The following is a 25,895-nucleotide window of genomic DNA, read 5'->3' on the forward strand; positions in this document are numbered from 1 at the left end:
GTAGTGTTCATTTCTTTGCTGAAGTAGTCAATAAGATTTTAACTTATATTTATGCTGACTCAGTAGCACCTTAGATCTTTAGAGTGTACTGGTCTTTGTTTTCCACAGCAATTCTTCACCCCAAGGCTATGTTTGTTGCACAGCTTCCAATGCAAACTCTTCCATGGTATTAGCAGAGCACTGGTTCCCTGGGAGGTTCCAAGTGCAGCCAGGGCAGTGTCCAGGCACACACCTGTGTGCAGGGCCCCTGGCACCCCCAGAACCACAGCCCGGGCTGGCAGAGGCCACCCCAACCCTTCTGCCTCCCTCTGCTCCTGAGAGGAAGCCAAAACTACACTCCATGCTGAAGGCAGGGGGAATGACTCCATGTGACAGATGTTAAACCAAATACTTTTGTATTTAATTATGTTATGAGCTCAAGGAAGTTAAAACCATAGACAAATGCACAGAACTGCAAATGACAATGAACCGAGGCAGCAACATTGTCATTTCCTGCTTTAAACAGTGTCTGAAGCAACTTCTAAACAAGTACAACCTGGAATATTCATGTAGAACTGAAACTGTGGTTTTTGTTTGCTTTACCTAGTACAAAGGATTTTCCAACACTTGAGTAACTTATAACTAGGCCCATGGTTGTCATTTCCCCATCTGCTTCCCACAAGCAGATGTTTTCCTTTGTACACCAGTAATAGATTTTCTCCCCCAAAAACAATGCGATCTAGTTTTCATGGTAACACACAGCAGCAGTCTCATCTTGTTCCTCTTCATCCCCATCCTCATCTTCATCCCCTTGATCTCCAGATTCAGTATCATCTTCATCTTCAACCTGAAATACAAGATCTGTTGTGAGGAGTCTGTTCTGTTCCAACCTTTACAAGGCAAGACATGCTGAGATCAAATAACCTTACAGATCACCTAGAACAACTATGACACATCAATTAATGCTCAGTAAATGCAGCTGTCATCTCTTAATGTCCATTACTCCTCTGCTGAAGATGCCTGACTACTGGGGACAGCAGGCAGTGGTCAACTGTCATTGATGGCCGCCAGAAGTTGAAAAAGTAACTGATACATTCAACTCCCCTCTACTTAGAGGAAGGGGCCTCCCCAGACTTTGTGGATCAAGTATTAGGGTGCCCAGACCTGTCTCAGACCCAGGAACTCACTGGATCCCATTCCTTGGCTTACCGGTACACCAAGGTCCTTCAGTTTCATCTTCAGTGCAGATATTTTCTGATCCTGGTCAGCCAAAAGCACCAGGAGATCATCCTGTTCTTTCTTGGATTCTGCAACTTCTCGCTGCAGTTTACTTTTCTCATCTTGCAATATAGCAACCGTGCTACTGGATGAATCCAGCTGCTGCTTTAGGGATTCCTTCTCCTCAGAAAGGGCTTTGACTTCACTCTGGCAATAGGGAAATCCCACATCAAATTACATACAGCATATACAAGCATAGGTAAAAATCTAAAGCCCTGTATCCTTCCAACACACTCTACACACAACCTTTAGCAGCTCCAGCCCACCGTTGTTTCCTATAGTCTTGTTCCCACACACACCTGCACATTCCTACACAAACTATTACAGCTTGGATAAAGTAGGAACAGGTTTATTAGTGGTTACCTTCCTCCCAGTCCAACTGGGCTGTCTGTGTCAGAGTAAAGTACCACCCTACACTGCAATTCAAAGGCAGACAACTTTTCATTTCCCAAGTGAAAAATGAAGGAGACATCCAGCTTCCCTTCCAGAGCCTGAAACACTGTGGATGCTGAGGAAACAAACCACTTCCTCCAGCCCTGGCTACTGCAGAAGCCTCCTAATTGAAGGCTGACTATCCAGTGGCTTGGCTTAGTGCTCACTCACTACTCACCTTCAGTTCTTTCATTTCTTGCTCCAGTCGTCCCTCCAATTCTGAGCTCGTTGCTGCTGTTGCACCACTGTCTCCTAACGCGGGATCTGCAGTTGCATTCTGTGGACAAGGAATTCCCTCTCAGTGCTGCACACAGCGAGACAGCAAGCTGAGACATTACACAGTCAATTTTAAAAAGCATATCCTCTTTTTACAGCATAGCCAAGGTATGGTGATTACACACACCCCATGCTGCAAGGCATCAGCAAACAGATCAGCAAACAGATCTCGGGTCTCAGGCTCGTACACACCAAGAAGAAGACAAAGTGAAACCTTTATTTCATAGCAGCTGCAGTTGAAAGACTTGTAGGTTTTTTTCCTAGGCAGACCCTATTTCAGGCAATCCACCTCTGCTCTGACACTTCTGAAGTGCCACAGAAGTCTTTTTATTAGGCTAGATATGCAATTCTTTGCATAAGACTACTAAAAGTAGCAACAGTTTCATCTCAATCAGCCTTACACAAAGTCATTTCCAAAATGTGCAGCTGCCTGTCAGCTACAACTGCCGCATGGCACAAATTTGAGACCAGTGCCTCTCCAGCTGGAGCACACTTAAGCCAGTCCTCCAAGCACGGGAGGCAGTGGGATGTAGGATGGCAGTGACAGCTGGAGGGACACTGGGACACACCTCTGCCTCAAAAGGCATCCTCACAAGCACACATGGCAGCACCTGTGCAATGGCATCTTCCTCCAGCAGCTGAGTCTGCATCTCTGAGCAGTGTACATTGAACACTTGATTGTCAGCTGGCTGTGGGGCCCTGTTCCTGCAGCACCATTTGTTAGCTCTGCTGGGGAAGCATCTGGAACATTTTCAGACAACTTGTTCAGGGTCTGTAGCCCAACATTCCCTTCCTACAGCTGTTCATTAGTTTTGAAGATACTCACATTTATTTAGCCACAAGGCTTTACTGCCTCACTGGTTCAGTACACAGCCAAAAAAACCTCTGCAGCATTTGGAGGCCTGTACACACAGATGCCCCTATCATTTGCCCTTCAACTACACATCACCTTTTCAACTAGTATCCTCAGCTGCTTGTAAGAATAATGATCTTGCTCATGTGTATGATGTCACAGCTGTGTCTCACAAAGACTTTAATTAGAGCATAAGCTTGGAACAGGCAATAGTTTATAGTTGTTTAAAAATAGCAAGGACCAGTGGCATTGACTAAAAGTCCCCTGTATGCTCATGAAGGATTTGTCTGGGTAACTCATTACTGAATCTGAAACCACTTGCTGATGTGTGCACTTAAAACAAGCTTGGTTTAGGAAATCAGCTACAGACAGTAGCAGGAAGGCAAGTTTTGAAGGTTTAGTTCCAATAGAAAAAAGAAACAATTCACTGGTACCATTACTTGGAGCTTTTGATTCTCCATCTGAAGCTTAGAGATTTCCGCAGACTGGAGCTGTATCTGACTCCTGAGCATTTCCAACTCCTTCGGGAAACAGAGACAAAACTTTGCAGTTAATTTGATCAAACAAAACATTCACGTGAAATTCTCCTGGTGTTAAATGCTCCCAGACTAACTGCTTCATACTAGCAAATCTAACAGGAAAGCTGCCTCTCAATGAGGCCACAACAGCTCTTTCCATAAATGACAAGACTTGACAGCAATATTGCACACCCTATTCTTCCAAACCCTTTCTGTGGAATGCCCAACCAAGGCACCTGTCTGAGCCTCAGTCACTTCTCTAAAGGTGTTTCATACCAATTGCACTCCCACTGGTGTCTTCTGCACATTGCCCCTCTTGGTGCAGAAACCCACAATGACTTACTGATCCAGGCACCATTAGTTCTCCAAAAAGAGAAACTCTGCTACATATTTTTTTGAGCAACAACTAGCTTAAAGAACTGAATCGCCAGTTATTTATTCTGTGCTGTACATCTAATGCCTGGAAACTTTCATATCAACATTTAAACATATGTTTTACCCTGGATAAACACATTTTGCAAGTCAGTCTAAGTGTCTTCTGCTGGTTCAAACCTGCTTAGTGAAAACAACCATTTTTTGACAAATGACCTTGATGCTCCAAGATTAGGACCATCACAAAGATATCTGGTATAAAACAGCAACACTTTCAGGAATCCCCTCCCTGAACAGTAAACCTCCCTTCCCATCCCAAGCTACCCCTGTTCACCCCAGCTGTGCTGAAATACCACAAGTTCACCTTCTGTATCTCATTACTGTGCTCCAAGCCACCCAATTTGCTGATCTGTGAAGCCTGCTCTGTAGTTCCCATTTCCAACTGGGAAGAACTCTGTAAGAAAAACAGGGGGAAAAAAAAAATCAGAATTCTAGAATTCTAAATGTAGTCATGTCAAAAAACCCTAGCTTGCATGATCCAGTTCCCATCAGAGAAGTGGTAAGCAGGCTGAGCAATGCACACCAAGGCTCTCTGATGAGAGCAGCTGCATGTGTCCTCTGAGGGGGGTGCAGAAGGACCTTGCACCAGAGAAATGCACCAGATAAACCCTGCATTGTGACAAGGCACTGAGCTCCCAGCAGATCTCTACCATTTATTCCCCATGCTTTGAAAACAGGCTAAAAAATGATTCTACGGCTGCAATGATTGTTCCTGGCAACTGTGCGAGGCAGACAAGGCTGTGCTCAAGCCATCTCCCACCACATTCCCTATTTCGGGCATGCACTCAGCACGAGGATGGCTTGGCTGCCACCACAATGGGGACATGCACAGCTTAAGGCAAGTTACACTTGAAACCAGGAATTGGCAGCTGGATCAAGTTCTGCTGAGACAGCACTTACCAATTTTTCTATCACAGAATCCTTTTCCTTTAACTGTCCTTGCAGCAGCTCATGCTTGTTTTTCCACTCTTCCAATTCCTCTTTCAATTTGCTCACTTCTTCTGTCTGAATGCCATTCATCTGAAATGTGTCACCATGGGAATTATGATGCTGGGTGTCCTTTCCTAAACAGCAAGAGTTTACAATCAAGGTCAAACAAGCAGTTCTACAACTTAGTTTCCAGCACACCAGTCAAAGTACTTGCTAGACATCCTGCTCCTGCCTCACAAGGCAATACAAGCCCTTCTCATTCTAACTAAAGGAGCAAAGTACAGTACAAGAAATCTCTGCCTATAAAACAGAATAAACAATGAAGAGCTCTCATTTGTCATTCTTTCAGGTATGCATGCTGCCTGAATAATGGCACAGACAAATACTGAAAGTAACTGATTCCTTAGATGTTTTTAATCCTAAGTAATTACAAAGGCAGTTTGGGTATTTTTAATCATGTCATGTGCACCTTACCAGGCATTTTGACCTTGGGATAAGGAGAACATACTGCCCTGATTTACACACTAAATTAGCAATTTCTCTAGTGACAGTAACAGGCTTCATCTTCCACATCTGCCATACAATCTTCCCCACCTTACACTTTCATTCCAGCCCACTCCAGGGCCCATCTGGTCATGCTCTGAACCTGGAAGGCAGCAACTGGTTTGAATTAACTTGACCCAAGGCAGAGGCAGCCTCCCTCAGCAGTTCCCACAGTAAGTGTGAGCTCTTACACCCACAAGGCAGTCTCTGCTGGAGCTCTGCTGCAGCTTGCCAGAAATCACAACATCTTTGCACAAGCAAGATGATTTTCTATTGTCGTGAAGCCCACCTAGCTGTACTTTCAGGAGATTGTATTGGTCCTTATGCTGCTGGATCTGAGACACTTGCTGTGTGACTGTAGCCTGGAGCTGTTCATTTTGAGATGTTAAAGTGTTGATTCGTTGTTTTAGTTCTTCAAGCTCCTGGTCCTATGAAAGAAAAAAAGGCACCATATTATATACATACAGTAGTCATATATATATACATATACATATACATATACATATACATATACATATACATATACATATACATATACATATACATATACATATACATATAATTATACTAGTAACTCTTGAATACAATTGTGTCAGGAAGGTGAAGGAAAGCAGCAAAACCTGAGCTCCACCACTCGGTGCTACCTGGGGCAGATGAGCAGGAAAGCCCCCTGCAAACCTAGCTAGCTATGCCTAGGAAAATCACCTGGGAAAGACAGCAGCAGCCTGTCACACCAACAACAGGAGGAGAAGGGGAAAGGTGGGAAATGTGCTGATTGTAATTTTTATCTAGCATACTACAGCCTGCATTTGTTTAGTCTACTGCTTCAGGAGGCTTTAAAGAAATCATGGTAGCTAGACATCACATGTTCAGTAAAGCCTCTAGTTGTTCCAAAGCATCCCTAATGCCTCATGTACCCCATGCTTTGATTTCAGAACACAAAACACCTGCTTCAGTTTCCCTTTAGCAGTTTAAGTTAATTAAACTCTGTTTCATTTGTTCCTTCATCTAAGCTGCAGCAACCACACAAGTTAACTACTCTGGAAAAAGGTTCTGAGAGTTCAATCCCAGCAGGTATAGCCAAACTTCACCAACAAATAATTTCTTCATTCGGCCCCATTTCATCTGTCACCAAAGTGAGAGCACAGAACTAAGAATTGCATCTCTGGAGGGTTGCGAGTTCTCTGCTTCCTCATTTGAAATGAAACAGGTAAGAGCATGGAGCCCAGGGGAAAAAATACCTTAACTAGAGTTGCAAACTCTGACATTTCAGTTGAACCTTGACATGAGTGCTGTTAGAAACATTTCTGCATTGCTAGATTCCTTGTTACTGTTATGGAACCAGAGGGATGGAAGTGCACAGCAGTGCCTCCAGAAGACACACCCGACAGCTTTTAGAGGCATACCTATGGTCCAGTTCCCTCTTACCTGCTCTCTAATGACTTTTTTGTAGTGAGTCACAATGTTGTCATGCTGTTCCAATGTCTTCTTGACCTCCTCTTCCTTTTTATCTTCCTCACTGGACTTGTAAATGGCTTTGCTTATGACACCTGTCAAAAACAGTTTCTGTCAACTTGAGCCCAGTTCACATCTTTGTCCTCAAAACAGTCTCACAGCCTCACAGTTTGAGTTCACCACATTACAAGCTCAACCTGCACATTAAAAAAGGGATTGTCACAAAGGTTCAATACAAATGGTGACTTGATTGCACTTTGCACATTTACTAATTTTTTGTTTCAGACAAGTAAATGTGTGAACTGGGTGTTTTGAGTACATCCTATCAAAAAAGCTGTGTTCTACTTGCACTATGGCTCCACTACAGCTGCAGCCCAAAACTTTCTGCAAATAAGTGAAAGACTTAGGATTGCAAAGCAATGTGCAGATGAAACTGCTTGGGCAAATCCATTTTTACCATTGCTGCTTTAAGGTTTTTTTCTTTCTTTCTTTCTCTAGAATGATTTAAGTTTAGAGCAATATTAATAACCAGGACACCAGTCAGATGTTAGACTGATGACAATCCCTGCAGCACAGACTAAATCAAGTGTGCATTTCCTTAAGCCAAGAATTTCAGCATTCACCTTTTTAAATTTATCAATTATAAATGGCAAATATCTGGATTATGTACTTCAACAAATGAAGTTTCTATGTCCATTGTATGTGCTCGATACTTGAGTTTCCGTGTGACCTCTTGGCCAGTGTGATAACGCACAGAATCTGTTGATCATCATCTCCTACACTTAAAAATATTAGGTAATCCAGTTAGAGTATTACCATAACCTTTAGTATCATCACACTGCTTTCAAGAGTAACACAACATGTTTGTGATGGTAGCTCATCCATCAGTTTATGACAAAAACTAGAGAAATGTGTGTAACGTCTCACCTTCCAATTCCTTTACCAGCTTTGTAAATTCATGGTCAAACATCATGTGGTCTGGGCTAGAGAAACTAGGCTGTGGTTTCTGAGCAGCTCTGGAATAAAGTTCATGTTTGCTAATGAAGCCAAGCTTCTCAATGAAATTCTCCCTGCCAATCCTCTTCTCAATCAGCTGCTTCAGTTTCTCTCTACAAGGAAGAGAAAACAATGACAGTGTAACAACTGGACAAGAAGCGAACCCATCATTCCATCGAGGTGAGTTCTGTATTCTCTGTCTCAAGTCTTAATCCCACTGCTGTCTCACTTAAAAGCCTCTTGAACCACCATCTGCCTTTCAGAGAACTTTCCCTATAGCCCTTTATTTCTCTATCGTACTTACTTCCTGTAATTCTCAAGGGAATTGTCGTTGTAGTAGATGGAGATGCCAAGCAAAAGTGCACACAGGCCTTGGACAAGCTGCTCCTCTTCTCCAAGGTTTTCAGCTATCTGCCCTGTGAGCTGGAACTCTTGATAAGGATACTGGATATTTGATAACCACAACATATGTAACACTTGTCCCTGTATACATTTCCCTTTTATTTACCCACAAACCCAAGACTGTTGGGAATTAAGACAAAAGAGCTGACAAAACCCTTGCAAAGTTAACTACTGTTCTGAAGGACTGATCAGTGGTTTCCCATATATTTCCCAGTAACTGTCTGTTTAACCTGAGAGATTTACTTGCTCCGAAGCACACCTGCAGTGTAGATAAAGGTGCCAGTTTAGCTTTATATGCTCATGTATGTGACTAAGTTTTTCCTGAAAAGCAAGCACAGAAATTAACAGAAGCACAAAGCATTCTTCTTGCCTCTTGAGTATAAGTTTAATTCTCACTAAAAATACCAACAGGCTTGTTGCACTAAAAACTCACTTGGCTGGCAGACTTGAGACAGTTTTCCACACTACTCTGGTATGTGCCTCTTACACACAGCTCAGTGCACACAGAGCACTGGCAACAAAAGACCAATTTAGCCTCTTGGCCCCCTGCATTTTCTGTTATGCAGATGCCCTGTAAACTGATCTAAACCAACATTTAACTTGACACAAATAACCCAAGTCATGTCTAAGCGAGGGGTTCCACTCCACAAGCAGGTCAAGGATACAAAAGGCACATTGGCTGGATTGTGAAGGAAGTGGGTGACAGCAATGGAGCAGTTGCTCAGCCAAGTACAAAGCAACATCAGTAGTCCAACCCTGGTCTGGACTTTGCTGCCCTGTGAAGAACAAACACATCCATCATAACCTTTCCACAGAGAGAGCTAAAATACAAACCCAAGCTGTATTGGATCAGAACTCACCTACTTCCACCCTGTCGTTTTATAAACTACAGGTCATGTCTTTCCAAACACCCATTCGTTAGTTATACTGAACAGCCTGAATGCTTGGATAAAACAGGATCAAACCATTCGTGTCAAACTGTTTTCAGAGCAAACCAGCAAGCAGCACAGATGTGAAATATTACTCCACACAAATCAGCACCAATATAAAACCATACCGTGTTAGTTCTGCATGTTTAATACAGGGTGACATGAAGGAACATACACAAAACCCCTTTAAAAGAAGGAACAAGGTGTACATTTAGTCACCTAAGGATTCCCTGGAAAAGATGCATCACCAAGACCTACCCTGCTGACTTAAAAGTGTCAGGTCTTCCTAGTATTATTTTCTGAGTAAAAGAACAATAATCCTGTAGTGGCCTTTGGTTCACACATTAAGGTGGCTGTGCACATTAAGCCAGCAAGGCAAATGCTAACTGCAAAATTTATTTTTGTTAGACAAAGTTTTCATCTCCAAACTGACTCTTACCAATTGCATCTCTGCTGCAGGTATTTGGGCCCAGCTGAGCTAAGACAAGCATCCATCTCTTCCAACAGTCAACATTCAGATGGCAACCAGGGAAAGTGTTCCCTCCCCCATGTGCAAACACTGGCTCTAATTGTCCCAGCAGGATTGGCCAGCCCATGCACACTGGGAATAATCCCTGTATCTGGCAGTGGCCCTACAGCACGTGGCCATACTTCAGCCTTCTCCAGCCTTGGTACCAGTGGCCCTTCCCTCCTCAGAAACATGGAGTTACTTCTGCTTGTGCAGCCCAACACTTCAGCACACCCATATGCTGGGAGCAGCTGCAAACCACATTTATTCTCAAGCACTGCTTGCTGTTCAGAGATAAAATTGATGTGTTCTGCCTAAGGATTTTCACACAGCCTAAAACATCCTGTCTAAAAAATGGCTATTTTCTAGGCATACCATGATAGTAACACCTACTCTGACAGATGACAGCTCCCCATTGCTGCTGTTCCATGGTTCAGAGCTGGTAAAAACCCTCAGCTGTGATCAACAGGGTAAAATACAACACAATTCCACAGCAGAAATACTTTTTTTTTTTTTTGTGCCACCAATACCCAACTCAGCTGTGTTTTAAGTAACAGCCTGGAAATCAAACAACTCTTCAGGGGTCACCTGCTCATAACAAGATCCCTGCTATTCACATTTAGGCAGGCAGGCAAAACAGTTTTTCCTCTAGCACTCCCCACTTCTAATGGTACCAGCTGTTTGCTCCACACCTTCAGAAAACACTATTTCTAACAGTTTGAGTTTTCCTCAGAAGAAATCCCACCTCTTATGTGAACAGATGGTCCATTAGTCTGCCCCCCAGGAAAGCAAGCACCCGTGCTGCCCAAGATACGTGTCCCATAGTTTTGGGGAGCATCCCCAGAGATTCCCCTGGAGGCACCAAGAGTTTGTTATGCCAGGGAAAACCCAAACCACTGCAACACAAAGCTGTAAGTGGAAACACATCAAAAAGCAGTTAAAGAAATCCTCCCCAGCAGACCCCAGACAAGAGGGAAAGGCCTGCTTTTGGCAGGAAAATGCACAAGCTGTGCCAAAAAATACATACCCGTCTGTCGATCTTATCACCCTGCAAGTTACACACATAATACTTGAGAACCTTCAAGTGAACGTGTCAGAAACAGCCCCCCATATCCAAATCCCTTCTATCACACAGTGCTGAAGAATCACAAGCATTTTTACCTTACACAGAAACACCAGGAATAGGATAAAGATGAATACTGGCTATTTTTAGCTAAAGCAGGAGAAAAGTCATAGGAACAAATTCAGAATTCCAGCTGTTATTTTCACTTGCAGCAAAGTCTAACTGCCACCAGAGTTAACTAACTCCCTACTACTACACAGGCTTTTTCCCTGGAATGGTTCCAACACAGGTTAGTGTCACAGGGAGGCATGGGCCAGGATGTGAACTTCACTCATTTGACATTTGCCAAGCAAGGTATTAACATGTTGAACAAACTCAAAAAAGTTTTATCTTTGCATAGCAAAGCCAACCATTGGTTCATGACAGCCTGTTTTTTCATGATGTTTCCAGTTAGCAGGTTCAGGTTAAACACCAATCAGGCACTTTAGCGAAAAAATCCAACATGAGTAGGGATTCTGCCAGTCGGCCTTGTCATTTAAACCAGGTTTAAGGCCTGGATGCTTTGGAGCCAAAGAACAGGCAGCATCAAGCAGGAGTCTGATGGAAAAGCAAGATTTGCTGCTATTCTCCTCCTCTCAAAGGAGCTTCAAACAAAGCTTAAAAAACAGCCTGCAAAAGAGAACCCTCCATCTCATCAAGCTAATACTAGTGTCCCCATGATGGCCCTGCCCAGGAGGGACACTGGTCCTGCCAGGAGGGACATTCCCCTGCACACCTGGGCTGTGTCCCCAGGATGTCCCTGCCAGGAGGGACGTTCCCCTGCACACCTGGGCTGTGTCCCCAGGATGTCCCTGCCAGGAGGGACGTTCCCCTGCACACCTGGGCTGTGTCCCCAGGATGTCCCTGCCAGGAGGGACGTTCCCCTGCACACCTGGGCTGTGTCCCCAGGATGGCCCTGCCGGGAGGGACGTTCCCCTGCACACCTGGGCTGTGTCCCCAGGATGTCCCTGCCAGGAGGGACGTTCCCCTGCACAGCCCTGCCCTGCAGCGCCAGGCCGCCTGCCTGTGCCGTACCTGCGAGAGGATGTTGGTGCACTGCTGCAGCAGCGACACGGGCGGGTTGCCGATGCTGGTGGCCAGCTGGACCCGCAGCAGCTGCTCCTTGAGCGTAGCATTCTCCTGCAGGGCGTGGGCCAGCGCCACGGCAGCACACCAGTTGGACAGGGAGTCCGTGGAGAAGAGGCCCCCGCAGAGCAGCTGACCCGCCGAGACAGAGTTACCTGTAGCTGCCAGAGCGGCCAAGAGGAACGAGGGAGATTAAAACAAGCCACATCACCAGCAAAATATTTCAGACAATGCAGCTAAAACACAGAAGAAAAACTGATGAGGTTTGAGACAAACAGCCAAACCACCCTGCCCCAGAGCAGTCACTGAACAGCAGGGAGATAGTTCTCCATGAGACACCGGGTGGTGCATGGAACAGGCGCCAGTTCAGAGCTCACGGCAGAGGCGGTGCCTGGCCTACCGTCAATGGTGGATGGCAGGAGCGTTGAGACAATCTCTCCTTGTCCCTTCTGGTTTTTGTACAGGAAGCACTGGAAGCAGTAGAGAACAGCACAGCGTAGCACGAACGGCTGCCTCTCGTTTACCATGGACATGAGCAGCACTACGATTGCAGGCCTGTTGGGAAAGCAAGGAAAACCAGGGAGCTAAGAGCAAGGAGAAGCGGAGAGCTAAGCTGCAAATGAAAACAGCTGCAGGTACATGATATGGATGTGTTCCACAGGTAAGGAGAGGTACTGTGGCTATCACTGCATCTATTACTATTTCAAACAAGGGTGTTAAACCCCAAGGTGTTGCCAGTTTATCAGTTATTGAGACACAGAACAAGAGATTGATTATCAGTCTCCCTTGCCTCCAAATCCTCCTTGGACTGCAACAGCAGCTCATCCTGATGGAGGAATTTCTCAGCCATCGCTCATTTGTTGTTCAGGTGCCACATAATACCAATTCTAGCATTATATAATATATGACATCTGTTATATATTATATTATATATATCATATACCAGATAACATATTATATACCATATACTATATTATACATCATTATATGTAATATATAATATAAAATGTGATACGTGATACATGAAATATAGTATGTGCAATATATATAATATACGTAATATATCCTATTATATAAGTAAAATATGTATTATATGCAATATATAACATAGTGCATATATTACATATATCATGGTATATATTATAAATAATATATTTATCATATAATGTATATATCATATACCATAAATTATCTATTATCTATATATATATTATACATTATTACATAATATATAAGTTATATATAATATACATTATATATTAGATTATATATAACACATATCATAAGTGATATATCACATGCCCTATATATGTGATAAATAAGGTATTACTAATCACATATGTGATAAATACAATTACATATCACGTAATAAATATTACATGTGACAGATAAAATATTACATATGTGATAAACTATTATATACGTGATATATTAAATGTACTATCCATAATCTAACATAATCTAACACCAGTTCAAGGCCTCGTCTCTCTGCAATCACACCTGACCCCTTAATGCTGTATCCAATACATCCTACAAGAACTTGAAACTGTTACTCCAGATCATAATCCCAGGTGTAGAATTTAAAAAATTCTTTGGATTGCCCATACCAATACCTCATCACCCAATGGAGTTAAAACACTTTTCTTCCTCTACCTTGGTGGATTAGAAGGTGCATTTACAGAGGCAAAGTAGTCTTGATTTGTCTGGCATCCTCGGATGACCTCCGATACAGTATTAATGGTCTAGGGAAAGGGCAGAGAAGACAGTCAAATCCATGGTTAAATCTGAGCCAGGGTCTACCACCTAGATCTTTCCAAGTGACTCCATTTACCCTGGCAGTTCAGTATTGCAAAGCACGAAGTCTCAGCTCAGAGACTTAAGTAAAACCAGTGTGCATTAAATCAAGGCATTTAACAGCTTTCAAAGATGCTGAACAAAGGTCAAGGGACACATAGCTCAGTCCTCTCCAGCTTCATTTTGTATGCCAGATCAGTTTTTCTATTACAGCAAAATAACAGATAAACTGGACATTTTTGAAATGTGGAAAGGTGAAACCTTTTAAGAAGTTAAGAACTGGTATAGAGCAGTCCACACTCAATCCAAGCACATGGTTTTATCAAGGGAAAAACCCCTTATCCTACAATGCTGGCAGGGCTTTCCAGAAGCTAAAATCCCTCGCCACTGGAAGCCTATCGAATCAGAATATTTGTAGACTCTCCCAGAAAATCGGAACAGCAATAAACCCACCCCAAACCAGGAGAAGTCATTGATCAATGACTGTCCCCACAGCAGCTGGCTGGCCCTGCAGCCTGCTCCCATCAGCCACAGGGTCACTCCCACCCCTCCCACCCACTGCCCACTTACTTCAGTGAGGATATCAGCAGGAACCCCGGTTGCCATGAGGATGGTGCAGAGCTGCTGCAGCAGCCCACAGTGGAACATGGCCTTCTGACAGCTGCTGGTGGCACCAGGAGGGTTTGTGGGGGACACCAGGACCCGCACGAGCTGCAGAGAAGGAAACACTGCTGTGTGAGCAGAGCCTGGCACCTTCTGAAACCAAACCAAACTCATTTATGGTTTCACTATAAAACAAAACTGATTCTTAAAATAGAGACAACAAACAGAATCTCATTTCTCTCACTGCTACATATGGCTGCTTGATTTTATACCAGGGGATTCTTTACATAGAACAGCCCTAATCATGCTTTTAGTTTAGATTTCTGTTACATCTCAGGTAATATCAAGTTATGTGACAGGGTTTGTGCTGAAAGCAGCACAGCTCCTGAGCACAGGTAGCTGATTCTGAGCTGAAGAACTGGATTGCACAGTTGTGACACGACACTTCTCACTGCACAAGAGCTGGCATCAGCAATTAGGAGTTGTAATGGCATCTTACCTGCAGCATCAGGTGAAGATTAGTTACTTTCTGTGCAGACCACCCACAGTTGTCATCTCCAACCTCAAACCAAGGCTTCATACGCTGAATGTATGAACCTTCCTTGAAGAAATTCTGATTGGAATTATTATTCTTCAACAAGTTTTGCAACAGGAGGAGACAGTCTTCCACCACTATGCCTGATGAGAAGGTATCACACAGTGAATCAAAATATGCCACATGGAAACAAATTAGTTTTTCCATACACTGAGAATGTTCTAGATGGAACAGAGCACGCATTTCTGAGCTCTTCATTCTTAACACACATTAGGCTTGGATCAATAACTAGGAACCTTGTGAGCGAAACCATAGCTGCTTTTCTTCCACAAGCCCAAAGCAAGTTTCCAAAGCATGTACAGCTCCTATCAATCCAGTGGGTAAATGGGAAAAAACTGCCAACAAAACCTCACCAACACTTTGTGTTCACCCGCTTCACAATGAGACTACACTGTCCCTATCAAAAGCAGTCAAATGAAGTCCCTCCTGAACTGCATCATGATTTCAAGGCAGCAACCCTTCCTGGCTCACATATTCATTCTCTACAATTACTGGCTACCATCTTCAACTTATTTCAAAGTTACTTTTTAGTTTTCAAATTACAGTCAGATCAAGGCTGCTCCTATCAGAGGAATGGATAAGTAGTGGGGGGTAAAGCAGAGAAGTCTTAGCACACAGGAATTTACATAACAAGTCTCCTAAGAATATTAACTGCCTAAAAATAGCAGCTTGAAACCAAAGATTTGCTGAATATTTCCATGCCAACATACCTGGAATAATATAGCTGGGAGAGGAGCAGTAACTGCTCCTGCAGCCCACAGAAAGGTCATGGAACAACAACCTGTCATACTACTGAAATAGACTGTAGTAAACTCATCACATATTGCTAGTAAAAAAACCCAAGCCCTCAAGTGCTGCATTGTTTTTTGCTCCTTTTTAAAATTCTTTTCTCCTCCCAATAGGTGACTGATGTGTCAAAAAGCTGACCAGAAAATTGAAGTTGTTGGTGCAGCTGAAAGAGCTCAGCAAGCTGTTACTTCCAGCCACTCCAAGCATTCAAGGATCTTGTGGGAAGAATGCAGATGCTTAACTGGGTAAGTGACAAATACAGCACACACATCTGACACTGCCATTCCAAGCAGACACATGCACAGGCCTAGGTCAGGCAACAACACAGGAACCCATGTGCACATGCTCAGAGGAGTGCCCTGATGTTTTCACTAAGTAGGCCAGTTTTTCAAATGACATGAAACACAGCTACCTGGTCCATCTGGTTTTGCTTATTTTGTTACAACCAGTCTAGAAATTGTAATCCTTTTACCCACTGACAGAGCTCCAACCACCCACTAAGGTAAGCCTGGAAACAACAGCTCATAGTTGCAGAAGCACAAGGCTCAGTCTTAGATTGCACTGTACCTCCATCACTGTTTCCTTCCTCTGTTATGATATCCAGAAGTCTCTCAAAGGCATTTTCAAAGGCAACAATCTTCTGTATGGCTGCATTACTTTTGGTCAATTGCTGTAACAACAGGACTCCCTGGACAGGTGGAGGAGAAAAGGCATCAAACCTGGGTTTTAATAGAAGCCCACTGCTTTTTCACAATTCACATCTGCTGGGAAGATGCTGAATCAGCAGCATAATCCTCAGGCAGGAGCACAGGCACACCCCATGCCCACCCCCATGGAGAGCAGGCTCTGGCTCCCCAGGCCCTGCAGTGACACAGAGGCTGCCAAGGGACCTGCAGACCCTCAGCACTCACGTCATTGCGGATCACCTCCCTGGAGTCTGCTAGCAAATCCATCAGGCGGGAAACACCTGCAACAAACAGGTTTGGTTTTGTTTAAAAAGTGAAAAGGTGCAGCTTCTCATGCTGGAGGTCTTTAAACATCTTGCTCAAGGCTCCTCTAGGCCTCTGCCATGTCTGCTGAGCATCAAGCTCCAAGTGTATCAGCAGTGGGTTGGAGCACTTACCCATGGGGCTGACCAGAATGATCTGCTGCACTTGAGGCCCTTGCTGCTTCAGGAGAGATGTCAGGAGCTTCACTCCAGGCCAACGAACATGGAAATCAAACTCCTGAGAGGATGGAGAGCAGCATGTTCAGTAACCAACTCCTCAGTATTTAACTCATACACTGACAGTTCCTTTATACTGCTCAGAGCACGACATAGGTTCCACATGGGAAAAGTTGAATGTCATGTTTTTTACTGAAGTTGGACCCCATAAAGGGAACAAAGAAGAGAGTATTGTATTGTTGTCTCTCTCAAGCACAGTCATATTCTTAGTTTGGGAACAAAAATTTTAACAGCTCAAAGTAAAAAGGCAGCTCATGAGGACCAAGCCATTGGAAAATGAGTTGTGTATGATGCTGCTGGAAAGCAATCATCCTTTCCACTTAAACTGCATCTCAGACATAACTGTCTCTTGATGATTTCATGATCATCTGAAAAATAAACCTTGCCCAAGGAACAAGCACAGCTGATTGGGGAGCAATAATTTTATTGTTTCTAATTAACTAACTAAACCCCTTTCTCAAGCAACAGGATCAGAGAAAATGGCCACTTCCCCACCAGGGGAAGTTCAGATCAGATATTCATGGAAATCTCATCACTGAACAGGTGGTTGGGCATTCTAAAGACTGCCCAGGGCAGCAGTGGAGTCATCCCTGGAAGTGTTCAGGAAACGTGGATGTGGCACATTGGGACACAGTTTAGCAGTGAACATGGTGGTGCTGGGTGAACAGCTGGACTCTATGACCCTGGAGGCTTTTTCCAACCTAAGTGGTTCTGAGACTCTCTTCCACGCTGCCCTGCTTTAAAAGCTGCACCAACAGTGTTGAGCCAGGTCAGTCCTGGCTCAGCTGCAGCCCCACCTTCGCTGGATCCTGGCACAGCTCACCCCTGACACCAGCCTCACTGGACAGAGCCGTGACTCTCCCATTAGGGAAAGCACCACCCATTTCCCAGCAGCCTGAACATGACACAGTTACTCACCTCCACCAGAGTCAACAGCAGAGTGATATTTTCTTGCTGTTTAATGAAAATCTCTGTGAACTGACTCCCCAGATCATCAACTTGTTTGGCTGAGTTTTCTTCTGCAACAGCAAAAAACAACATATTACAACATGACTGGAACAACTTCAGTAACTGTGATTTTTATTCTTACTAAAATAAGGCCATGGGTGACCGTAAGATTCTGAGTCACTGTTATAAATGTTAATTGAATTATTTTCAAAACAAACACCAAAACGAGCTTTTCACAAAACAAAACCCATACATTCTTCCAAATGTAACTTTTGAATCTCAGCAGTTACATCCCCATATAGTTCCACTAATCCAAGAGAGCAGCCCTTCATGAGTACCCTGCACTGATGGGCAAAAGCAAAGTACACTTCACACCAACAGCCTTGAAGACTAAGGAAGATAAATCATCTAAAGCTAATTGGTCCAAGTATCTTAATTATTCTATTGGGTTTATCAATAGAAAAAGTCCTAAACATCAGGAAGGGAAGAGTCACACAGATAAACATCAAAACCTCTCAGTCTTGGAATCTGAATTGATTTCAGAAGTGCCAGAATTTAGTGCCATTTCGTTCTTCACTCTACAGTTACACAGAATGGGGCTAGCACATTAATTGTCTCACCTAATTATTTCATGCATCACTGTTGCATGAACAAAAAACAAATGCAAAAGTATCCCACAAAATGACCAAACCCTATGCAAGCAACATCTCTGCACCACTGCAATTTTTCTAGGCTGTGAGAATTTACATAACTGTTCCACAAAACAGTGGCATGTAGGTACTTCTGGTTGACATAATTAAGGAACGTCAGCTGAAAAACTGAGCAAGAGCAATTCTAACTCAAAGGGAAAGGGTTTGTTTTAATAGAAATAAACAGCAAAGCAAATGAATTTTAGGACCAAATTCAGAAGTCTTTGGATCTTCTCTGCCAAAAAACTCTCTGCTCTAAATTTCTAGCTGCAGAAATAATGATCCATCAGAAAAAGTGTTAAAAGGGAAGACACATTACATGCAAAAAAAGCTCTAGCCCAGGCACGTAGCACCTACAGGACAGAAGTCCTACTGTGACTTCTCTGAAGCTGAGGGTCTTATCAAGTCTAGGCCATTCCTGAACTGACAGATATTCATTTACAGAAATGAAGATTTAAAACTCCACACAAGTTCAGCTTCTGCACTTGCTGCTGTAGAACAAGAGGCAACTCAGCTGGGAATCAATCACACATGGATTGCACATCCTGTAGCTGGCTGCAGGCCAAGGAGAGAGAGCCCAGGAAACTTCAGCATTTTACTTTCAAAGTTCAGTCTAAAAGTTGGACTTTTCCATGGGCTGTGACTGAGCATCTTGTCCTTGTCCCACCCTCAGCTGCAAAGAGCAAGTGTTCAAGCTCTTGATGCCAACTGCTGCCCTCGCACAAGCTGCAGGTTCCAAGGCAAAACCTGAGCAGCATACACAACTGGCACAGCCTCTCCCAGGCTGCAGTTAGCTTTTCTTACTCTGTATTCTTCTATCAAAGGGCCAAAGCACATTTTTTCTTTTCAAGTATTTCTTCTATTGTGCTTAATATAAAAACAAACAGGCAAAGGGAAACTGTTCTCCACTTACACCAGAGATCTTGCAACCAGCCTTCTACCCATAATTGTTCCTTAAATCATTGCCAGGGCTATCTCAAACCAAGCCAACAGCTTCCACCTAGTAAGATCAGCTCTTATCAATTACTACCAAGCAGCAGTGCAGACTAGAATTTAGTTTTGAAAAATAAAATCAGTTTTAAAAAGGGAACATGCAAAGCATTAGTGGTAACCTACGGTAGAAGTGAATACTGTATTTTAACATGCATTGCTTAAAAGAGACACTGTGAAGGATGCTCTTGTGCAGCTCATGCACTGGTGTCCAGCTTCAGGGCTTCTTGCAAACAGAAACTGCTCACAAACTTTGGTCTCTTAGAATCCTACCAGTTTGGGGCTGCACATCTTTGACAGCCTTATCAAGAACTGACCATCACTGCAACCTCTGGGGATCTGCTGGCATTCAACATGCCAAGTCACAGGAGAATTCAAATTGGAAACACACTGGAGCTCCAACGAGTAAGGATGGAGCAGAAGGCAAAACACCTTCCCTGAGTTCCAGTGCAAGGTTTTACAGTGTCCTTTTTAAACAGCAGCAAGTGTTACCAGCAGGAGTAAACTAGGCTAAAACAAAGTGCCATATTTATATAAGTAAAGGTTCTTTTACCTTCAGAGTCATCTGTCAGTGCAGGTAAAATAAAAAGAAACAAGAGACAGGTTTACCAGTTGAACAGCTTGCCACACAGCACAACCAATTATAGCATAAGCTCAGTTCCCAAAGCAGCCATCCCAGCTTCCTACAGCAGCTGCACTCCTGTGGGAAGTGCTTCTGGAAGGGCTCAAACTGAAGCACACCATAACCCTTACAACTCTGGTCATCTCTCACACACAATTGCAGCTGGACAGTTCTTTGCTCTTTGGAAAAACTTGCCAGCTCTTCTGTCCAGTCCATAATCAAGGCCTCTACCACAAAAATGAATTCACCAGCACTATCAAGTTCTGATCTTGTCCTAAACCTTTATAATCAAGATGGGGAACTGGAGGAACATGGGAAAGAAAGTCAAGTAAGCCAAGCACAATTTGAAACATGGTTTAAAATAACATTCACTGGCCTTGGAGACCAGTTTAATGGCCTTCAAAAAATGGATTTTCACAACCCAGCTGTACAAACATAAATAGAATCTTTCTACATCTCTTTCTCCACTGCCACAGCAGGGTTGAAAAAGGCTTTCACACTTACATGTGGCACCTTACCACTGGTACCTGAGATTTTACATCTCAACATCCTTGTTAAATCATGAGATGGTAATGTCTCATTTGACAGTTAGAGCCAGAACTACCCTTTCCCAACAGCAGAGAAGGACTTGATGCTTAATTTACAAACTAGAAAATAGTTATCACATTCCAACCTGGCTCCTGTTCAGAGAACAAAGTTTTTTTAATTAATAAGCAAGAGGTCCAGTGTTACTTTAATGCAAGCTGCATACAAGATCTTTAGCACTATCCTAAGAGCTACACACAGTAACAAAGCAGGTGTAGGTAAGTGTTAGTAAATCACAGCATTACAGATGAAACTTGAACAAAGCACCAAGGAAAGCAATGCCACAGTTAATACAACTATTACTACCAAGTGCTTACCTTGCTCCTCCTCTTCTAGGTCATTTGATATAACATTGTAGAGTGTGTCCAAAGCATAGCCAATTATTTCAGAATCTGAACTGCAAATGAAAGAACCACTTGTTTTTAATGACTTATTTCCAACTACTCTTACAACATTGCTCTTCTGCCCAGGCAGTTCCCTTTGCAGCACTAGGCCAAGTAAAAAGCACAGATTTACTGCAGCACCACATGACCATGAGCTATCTGTCCCCTGAACAGAGTCCAGCTCCTTCTCCCAGCTCCATGCCCTCAGGTGAGCCTCAGGAAGTCTGGTGAAAGCAGATGATCACAGGACTCTTCACTGTAGGTGTGTCTTTAATTTTCTGAGTCAGTCCCTCCAACCTTCTCCAATACCAGCAGAAAACCCTAGGAATGCTTCACACTTGTCAGATCACCCAAAGAAGCTGCAGACAAGCTCCAGCACTTCCCAGGTGGGACCCTCTGTGCTACAGTCAGACAGGACCAGAGCCAAACCTCAGAGCTCCAGGGGAATGCAGCAGCAGCTGTGGATTCTCCCAGACAGGCAGCCTCTGTGTCACCAAACCCACTAAACCTAATCATTGCAGGGGTTTGAACCCAGCATCCCCAGGCAGCTGCAGGGAACCCCAAAGCATGAGCTCACCTGCTCACACCCACACTCTCCTCTCAGGAAATACCTGTTTCTTCTGCATTACCAAGGCTGAACCATCTGTAAACCCTGTGCTACTAAGACACAGCACAAGAGTTCATGGGGCAGAACCCAACCATTTCTGCTACTTGCTTTGTTGCTCTTACACCAAAAGAGAATGAAAGCAGTTGGTTAAAAAAAAAAAAAAAGAAAAAAAAAGAAAATAAAACATAAAACCACAGAGAAAGGTATATCCAAGTGCAGAAGGACACCCCTTGCAGCATTTTCATGACTCTATCAAGCATCTGAAAAAAAGACTAACAAAAAAGGTCTCTCACTCCAGCTTCTAAGTATTTACTCCCACTGATCTCCAAGGCATTCCAAGTAAGGCCTCCACACCAAAGATAAATTTGCATTTCACGAGGCTGCTAGGCTGGTTCAGAGCAGAGGCTGAACAACCACCTAACCTTTCAGCCCACAGAAACAGTCTCATCTGGCAGCTGTGATCACATCTCCAGCCTGCTTATGCTTTCCCTTTACTGTCAGTTTAGTTCTTCAGCACACTACCACAAAGTCTGCACTTCCCTTTTCACAGAAACGAAACTGATCCACATCTAAAAACACACAGACTCTTTTTTGGAAACTTGAAAAGTAAGGCTGCAGCTTGGTGGGTTTCTTAAGGTCCCTTGTTAGGGAAATGACAGCAGCTCTGAAAGAATAAGGACATTTCATGTACACATGATAAAAAGCAGGCCTTGTTTCTCTGGCTGAAAGATAAGACATCTCAAAATGAGGACAGCAGCATCCCACCTCTGCTGTTCACTGCCTTGCCACCATCTGCTCTTCAGCACATCCCACATCTCATTGATTATTCTGTTCAAGCTGAAGCTGTCCAGCTCTTACTCTACAGTAAAAACCAGTCAAGAAACAAGACTTCTCAGGTATCCATAAGAGGCAGCCTATGTGCAAGGCAACAATCCAGCACAATTCACCTCAGCCAGCCTGCCTCTGCTAGTGGTGATTTTCCACAGCATTCAAATGAGATGTCAGGGGCCCACAGTTCACAAACAACAGCACAGCAGAACCACGAGCAAGTGAGGGCACCTGTGCATTGACTGTCCTGCACGTGGATAACTGAGGTTTGTGCCTTAGGGGAAAAAAGGACACCTCTTAGGTGTACATATTAACCACCAAATTCTTTCAACTGTCACACTGAAATTCAAAAACCTTCTAATATATGTAGAAACAAAGCAGTTAACGATCAAGTTGACTCCTTACTCCAGTGCTTTCTCTCACACCAACAGTTGAGTGGTATTGCCCTGTTCCACAGTCAAATGCCAAATTTTTTTCAAAATAATCCCTGGTGGGATGTAGCAACATCTCAACAACAAGCCAGTAGAATTCCTCTACCACATCACTACTTCATATTACAAAATAAACACATGGCATAGGAGTTCTAGTGTATGTAAGTCTGGAACATGTAAAAGCTGACTAAGGCTCCAGGATGCCCAATTCACAGAACTGGAGAACTTAAAGAAATCAGTTTTCTATAGAACAAGTTTTAAGCACTCAAGCAGGAGACAGAGCTTGAGGCAACCTACAAGTAAACTTTAGCAACTGAAATGATGTCTTCCACTTACTAAGTGGTATGTTGCTGTTCCAGGGTCAAGGCTCTAACTAATTCAAAGGAAAACCCCAGGATGCAAGGAACTGAAAACTGAACACAGACAGCACTTATATTTTTCTAATCAAATCAAACCTGCTGTCATTTTAAACTTCACAGCAACACAGCCAACAAGGCCACAAGCCAGCACATGTGCATGGTTTACATGAGTACAGTGACATGTGAGAAGACAACTTCAGTCAGTCCCTGACCTCTCTGCTAAAGCAGCTGCAGTGGAAAAAAAAAAACAAAAAACAAAAAACAAAAAACAAAAAAACAAACAAACAAACAAAAAAAAAACAACCCCAAAATCCAAACAGGTGGAAAAGATCAAACCCTTGGGCACACACCAGAAGAGCAGCCTCTGTCACACCAGCAGCCTCCCAGTTCAACAGACCCATCACACCAGGCCCTGGGGACAGCTGAGCCTGTCACTCCTTTATCAAGCACTTCATCAGTTCAACTGGTTTTGATTTCCATTGAGAGAGTTCAGGAAACTTCACCTCTGACTGACAGCAAGCAGTAACACCAGCTCCAACAGGCAACACCTGCACTGATCACACAGAGACCACAGTGTCTCTCCAAGGAGCCACAGCACCCAACACCTGGCCCAGCTGACATGCAACAGGAAATGACCCTAGCAACACCTCCTAGAAGACAGCATTTCTTCAGCTGAAAACCCAAAACTCCCACCTATTTATTATTTTTAACTGCAGCCTGAGTCTCACAAGCTATGTGTGCAGAACCCCAGCACACACAAATCCCAAAGGATCACCTGGAGCCCAAGAAGCACTAAAAGGCTGAGTCCCTGCCCTAAAGGGTTCAGGCTGCCTTCAAGTGGCTCAGGAGAGCCACGCCTCCATTCTCAAAGTTCAGCTCTGCCCTCAGAGCAGGTAAGTGGATGAAAGTAGGCTCCTTAACCCAGTTGTTTAAAGGGCTTCCCCTTCACATCAGTGACAGTTAAACCCTTCCTATACCTTCCTTCCCTTTCACTGTTTGCACCAGGTCAGACATTTCATTTGAACTACCCAGCCCACAGAATAAGCTTAACATGGACTTGCCTAGACAGCAGGCTCACACCTTCCTCCCAGCTGGCACAACTGGCCAGGCAAGAAGGGCCTCAGTCAGCAGCCTTTGGCTGAGCACTGAAGAGTTTCATGTCCTAGATCCATAACTGGAGCAGGAGGCCTCCTTGCAGACACTGAACTGCAGCTTTCCTCATTCTCCTTGGTACTGGCATGGAAGGACATGCTCCTCCTTCCAGTGTATGCACATCTAGGTATTCCACAGCCTAGTGACTGTCTCATAAATTTACCAGCTTGATGTTCAAATCCAGGCTGAATGACTCTCCCCATACATTTGCCTACCTAAATACCAGTATTTGAGGCTTAAATCCAAGGACTAAAAAGAGATTCTACAGTACAACATGGACGCACTATCAGGCGCAGCAGTGATTGCAGGGATGGATAATAAAGATATTCCAAATACTGGATTGTGTAAGTACTACACTCTAGTCCACACAGCACTCAGACTTGTGCCATCTGTCTTAGCAGCAGCCTTGGAGTCCTGCTCTCCTGTTCACCTGAACCCAACTCGTTTTTTAACACACATGAGCAAAAACATACACCTACTGACTTCATTCTGTCTCACTCACCTTTTGCCAATAATATCTTGATCTGGGTTGTTCTAAACAGTGGATTTAGTTAACATGATCCCTTTGGACTCACTTTTCTACAGTAGTGGAAAGATGCCCCTGAGAAGCACTATGACTTTGGTAGCACCTTCACTCTAGAGCTTGTCTTTCTGTCCCTCATGCTGGAATTCTGTTCTTTTCACCTCCCAATAGGCTCTGAGGACGTTTGCCAGCATAAAAAGCCGGGGTGGCAGAGGAAGGAGCTGGCAGAAACCCAGCTGCCCTCCCAGCTTTGCCGGCGCAGGGCAGCAGGTGTGCGGGCGGTGTCAGCAGCCCCGCTTACCGGTCTGTCTGGAGAACGTGGATCAGGTGTTCCATGGCTTGTATGCCGACCTCCAACCGGTATTTCTGTTCGGACAAGGGACAAAGGGTGAATGGCAGAGCCCAAGCACCAAACAAAGCCCTTTTAACACTGCCTGAACAAGCTACTAGAAACTCACACAGCTACTCAGGGAGCCGGCTACCTACCTTGGATAATGACTTGAGAGCACGGACAGCATCCCTCCGGTCATCCAGTAACGTGGACGATGCTACCCGGTCACACAGCTTCTGGATCTGGAAGGAGGCACAACAAACACGGGATGAGGCGGCACGGCGGGGCTGCAGGCGACACTCCCGGCGCAGAGCGAAGGTCAGGAACGCGGGGCAGGGCTGCTCCTTCCCCGCTCCAGCCAGCGGCTCTGGGCCCCGGCCAGCACCGGGCACACCGGGCCTGTCAGCGGCGCGGCCGGGCCCCAGCGCGGCCCAGCCGGGCCGTCCCGGCCCTGCCCCGGCCCGGCCGCTCCCCGCTCACCGTGTCGGCTCCCGAGGGCTGCGGGCCGGCGCTGGGGCCGCCCATGACGCCCCGCAAGAAGTTCATGGCGGCTCGGCCGGGCCCGGCGCTCGGCTCCCCCCGCGCAGCGCCCGCCGCGCCTGCGCTGCTACGTGGCACGGCCGGGCGGGGCGGGAAGGGGCGGGAAGGGCGCCGGGAGCCGCCGCCTCCTGCCAGCTCCTCCCGGCGGACCGGCCTGCCTCTGCCGCGGGGAGACACCCTGG

The 25,895-nt window shown here is 44.6% G+C and overlaps 1 protein-coding gene across 2 annotated transcripts; it reads right to left on the minus strand.

Moving 5' to 3' along the window:
- Nucleotides 1-378: 378 nt before the first annotated feature.
- On the minus strand, nucleotides 379-25,802 carry USO1 (USO1 vesicle transport factor). Of its 2 annotated transcripts, XM_056490585.1 has the most exons (25): nucleotides 25,654-25,799; nucleotides 25,329-25,415; nucleotides 25,144-25,208; nucleotides 20,877-20,956; nucleotides 17,644-17,744; nucleotides 16,624-16,726; nucleotides 16,412-16,467; nucleotides 16,068-16,188; nucleotides 14,616-14,794; nucleotides 14,084-14,224; nucleotides 13,373-13,461; nucleotides 12,120-12,274; nucleotides 11,669-11,880; nucleotides 10,559-10,579; nucleotides 8,760-8,870; nucleotides 7,997-8,115; nucleotides 7,624-7,805; nucleotides 6,670-6,791; nucleotides 5,531-5,669; nucleotides 4,669-4,832; nucleotides 4,073-4,162; nucleotides 3,253-3,339; nucleotides 1,868-1,966; nucleotides 1,189-1,404; nucleotides 379-826 (listed from the first exon to the last, which is right to left on the minus strand). In XM_056490585.1, exons 1-25 carry the CDS (start codon nucleotides 25,717-25,719, stop codon nucleotides 719-721), a joined length of 2,913 nt encoding a protein of 970 aa, XP_056346560.1. In that variant the 5' UTR covers nucleotides 25,720-25,799; the 3' UTR covers nucleotides 379-718. The 2 variants fall into 2 exon arrangements, with proteins under 2 accessions (XP_056346560.1, XP_056346561.1); XM_056490586.1 differs by lacking the exon at nucleotides 10,559-10,579 and having other exon boundaries at nucleotides 25,654-25,802.
- Nucleotides 25,803-25,895: the final 93 nt, after the last annotated feature.

Source organism: Oenanthe melanoleuca, chromosome 4 (genome assembly GCF_029582105.1).
Source record: "Oenanthe melanoleuca isolate GR-GAL-2019-014 chromosome 4, OMel1.0, whole genome shotgun sequence".
NCBI classification, from domain to species: domain Eukaryota; kingdom Metazoa; phylum Chordata; class Aves; order Passeriformes; family Muscicapidae; genus Oenanthe; species Oenanthe melanoleuca.

Bases quoted from the DNA above. Each gene is read 5' to 3' on its own strand.
- USO1 (XM_056490585.1), bottom strand. From the start codon at position 25,719: ATGAACTTCTTGCGGGGCGTCATGGGCGGCCCCAGCGCCGGCCCGCAG. The intron at 5,670-6,669 runs GTAAGAGGGAAC...TTTCTTTCATAG, and splicing joins AAAAAGTCATTAGAGAGCAG to GACCAGGAGCTTGAAGAACT. The intron at 827-1,188 runs GTAAGCCAAGGA...CTTGTATTTCAG, and splicing joins TGAAGGACCTTGGTGTACCG to GTTGAAGATGAAGATGATAC.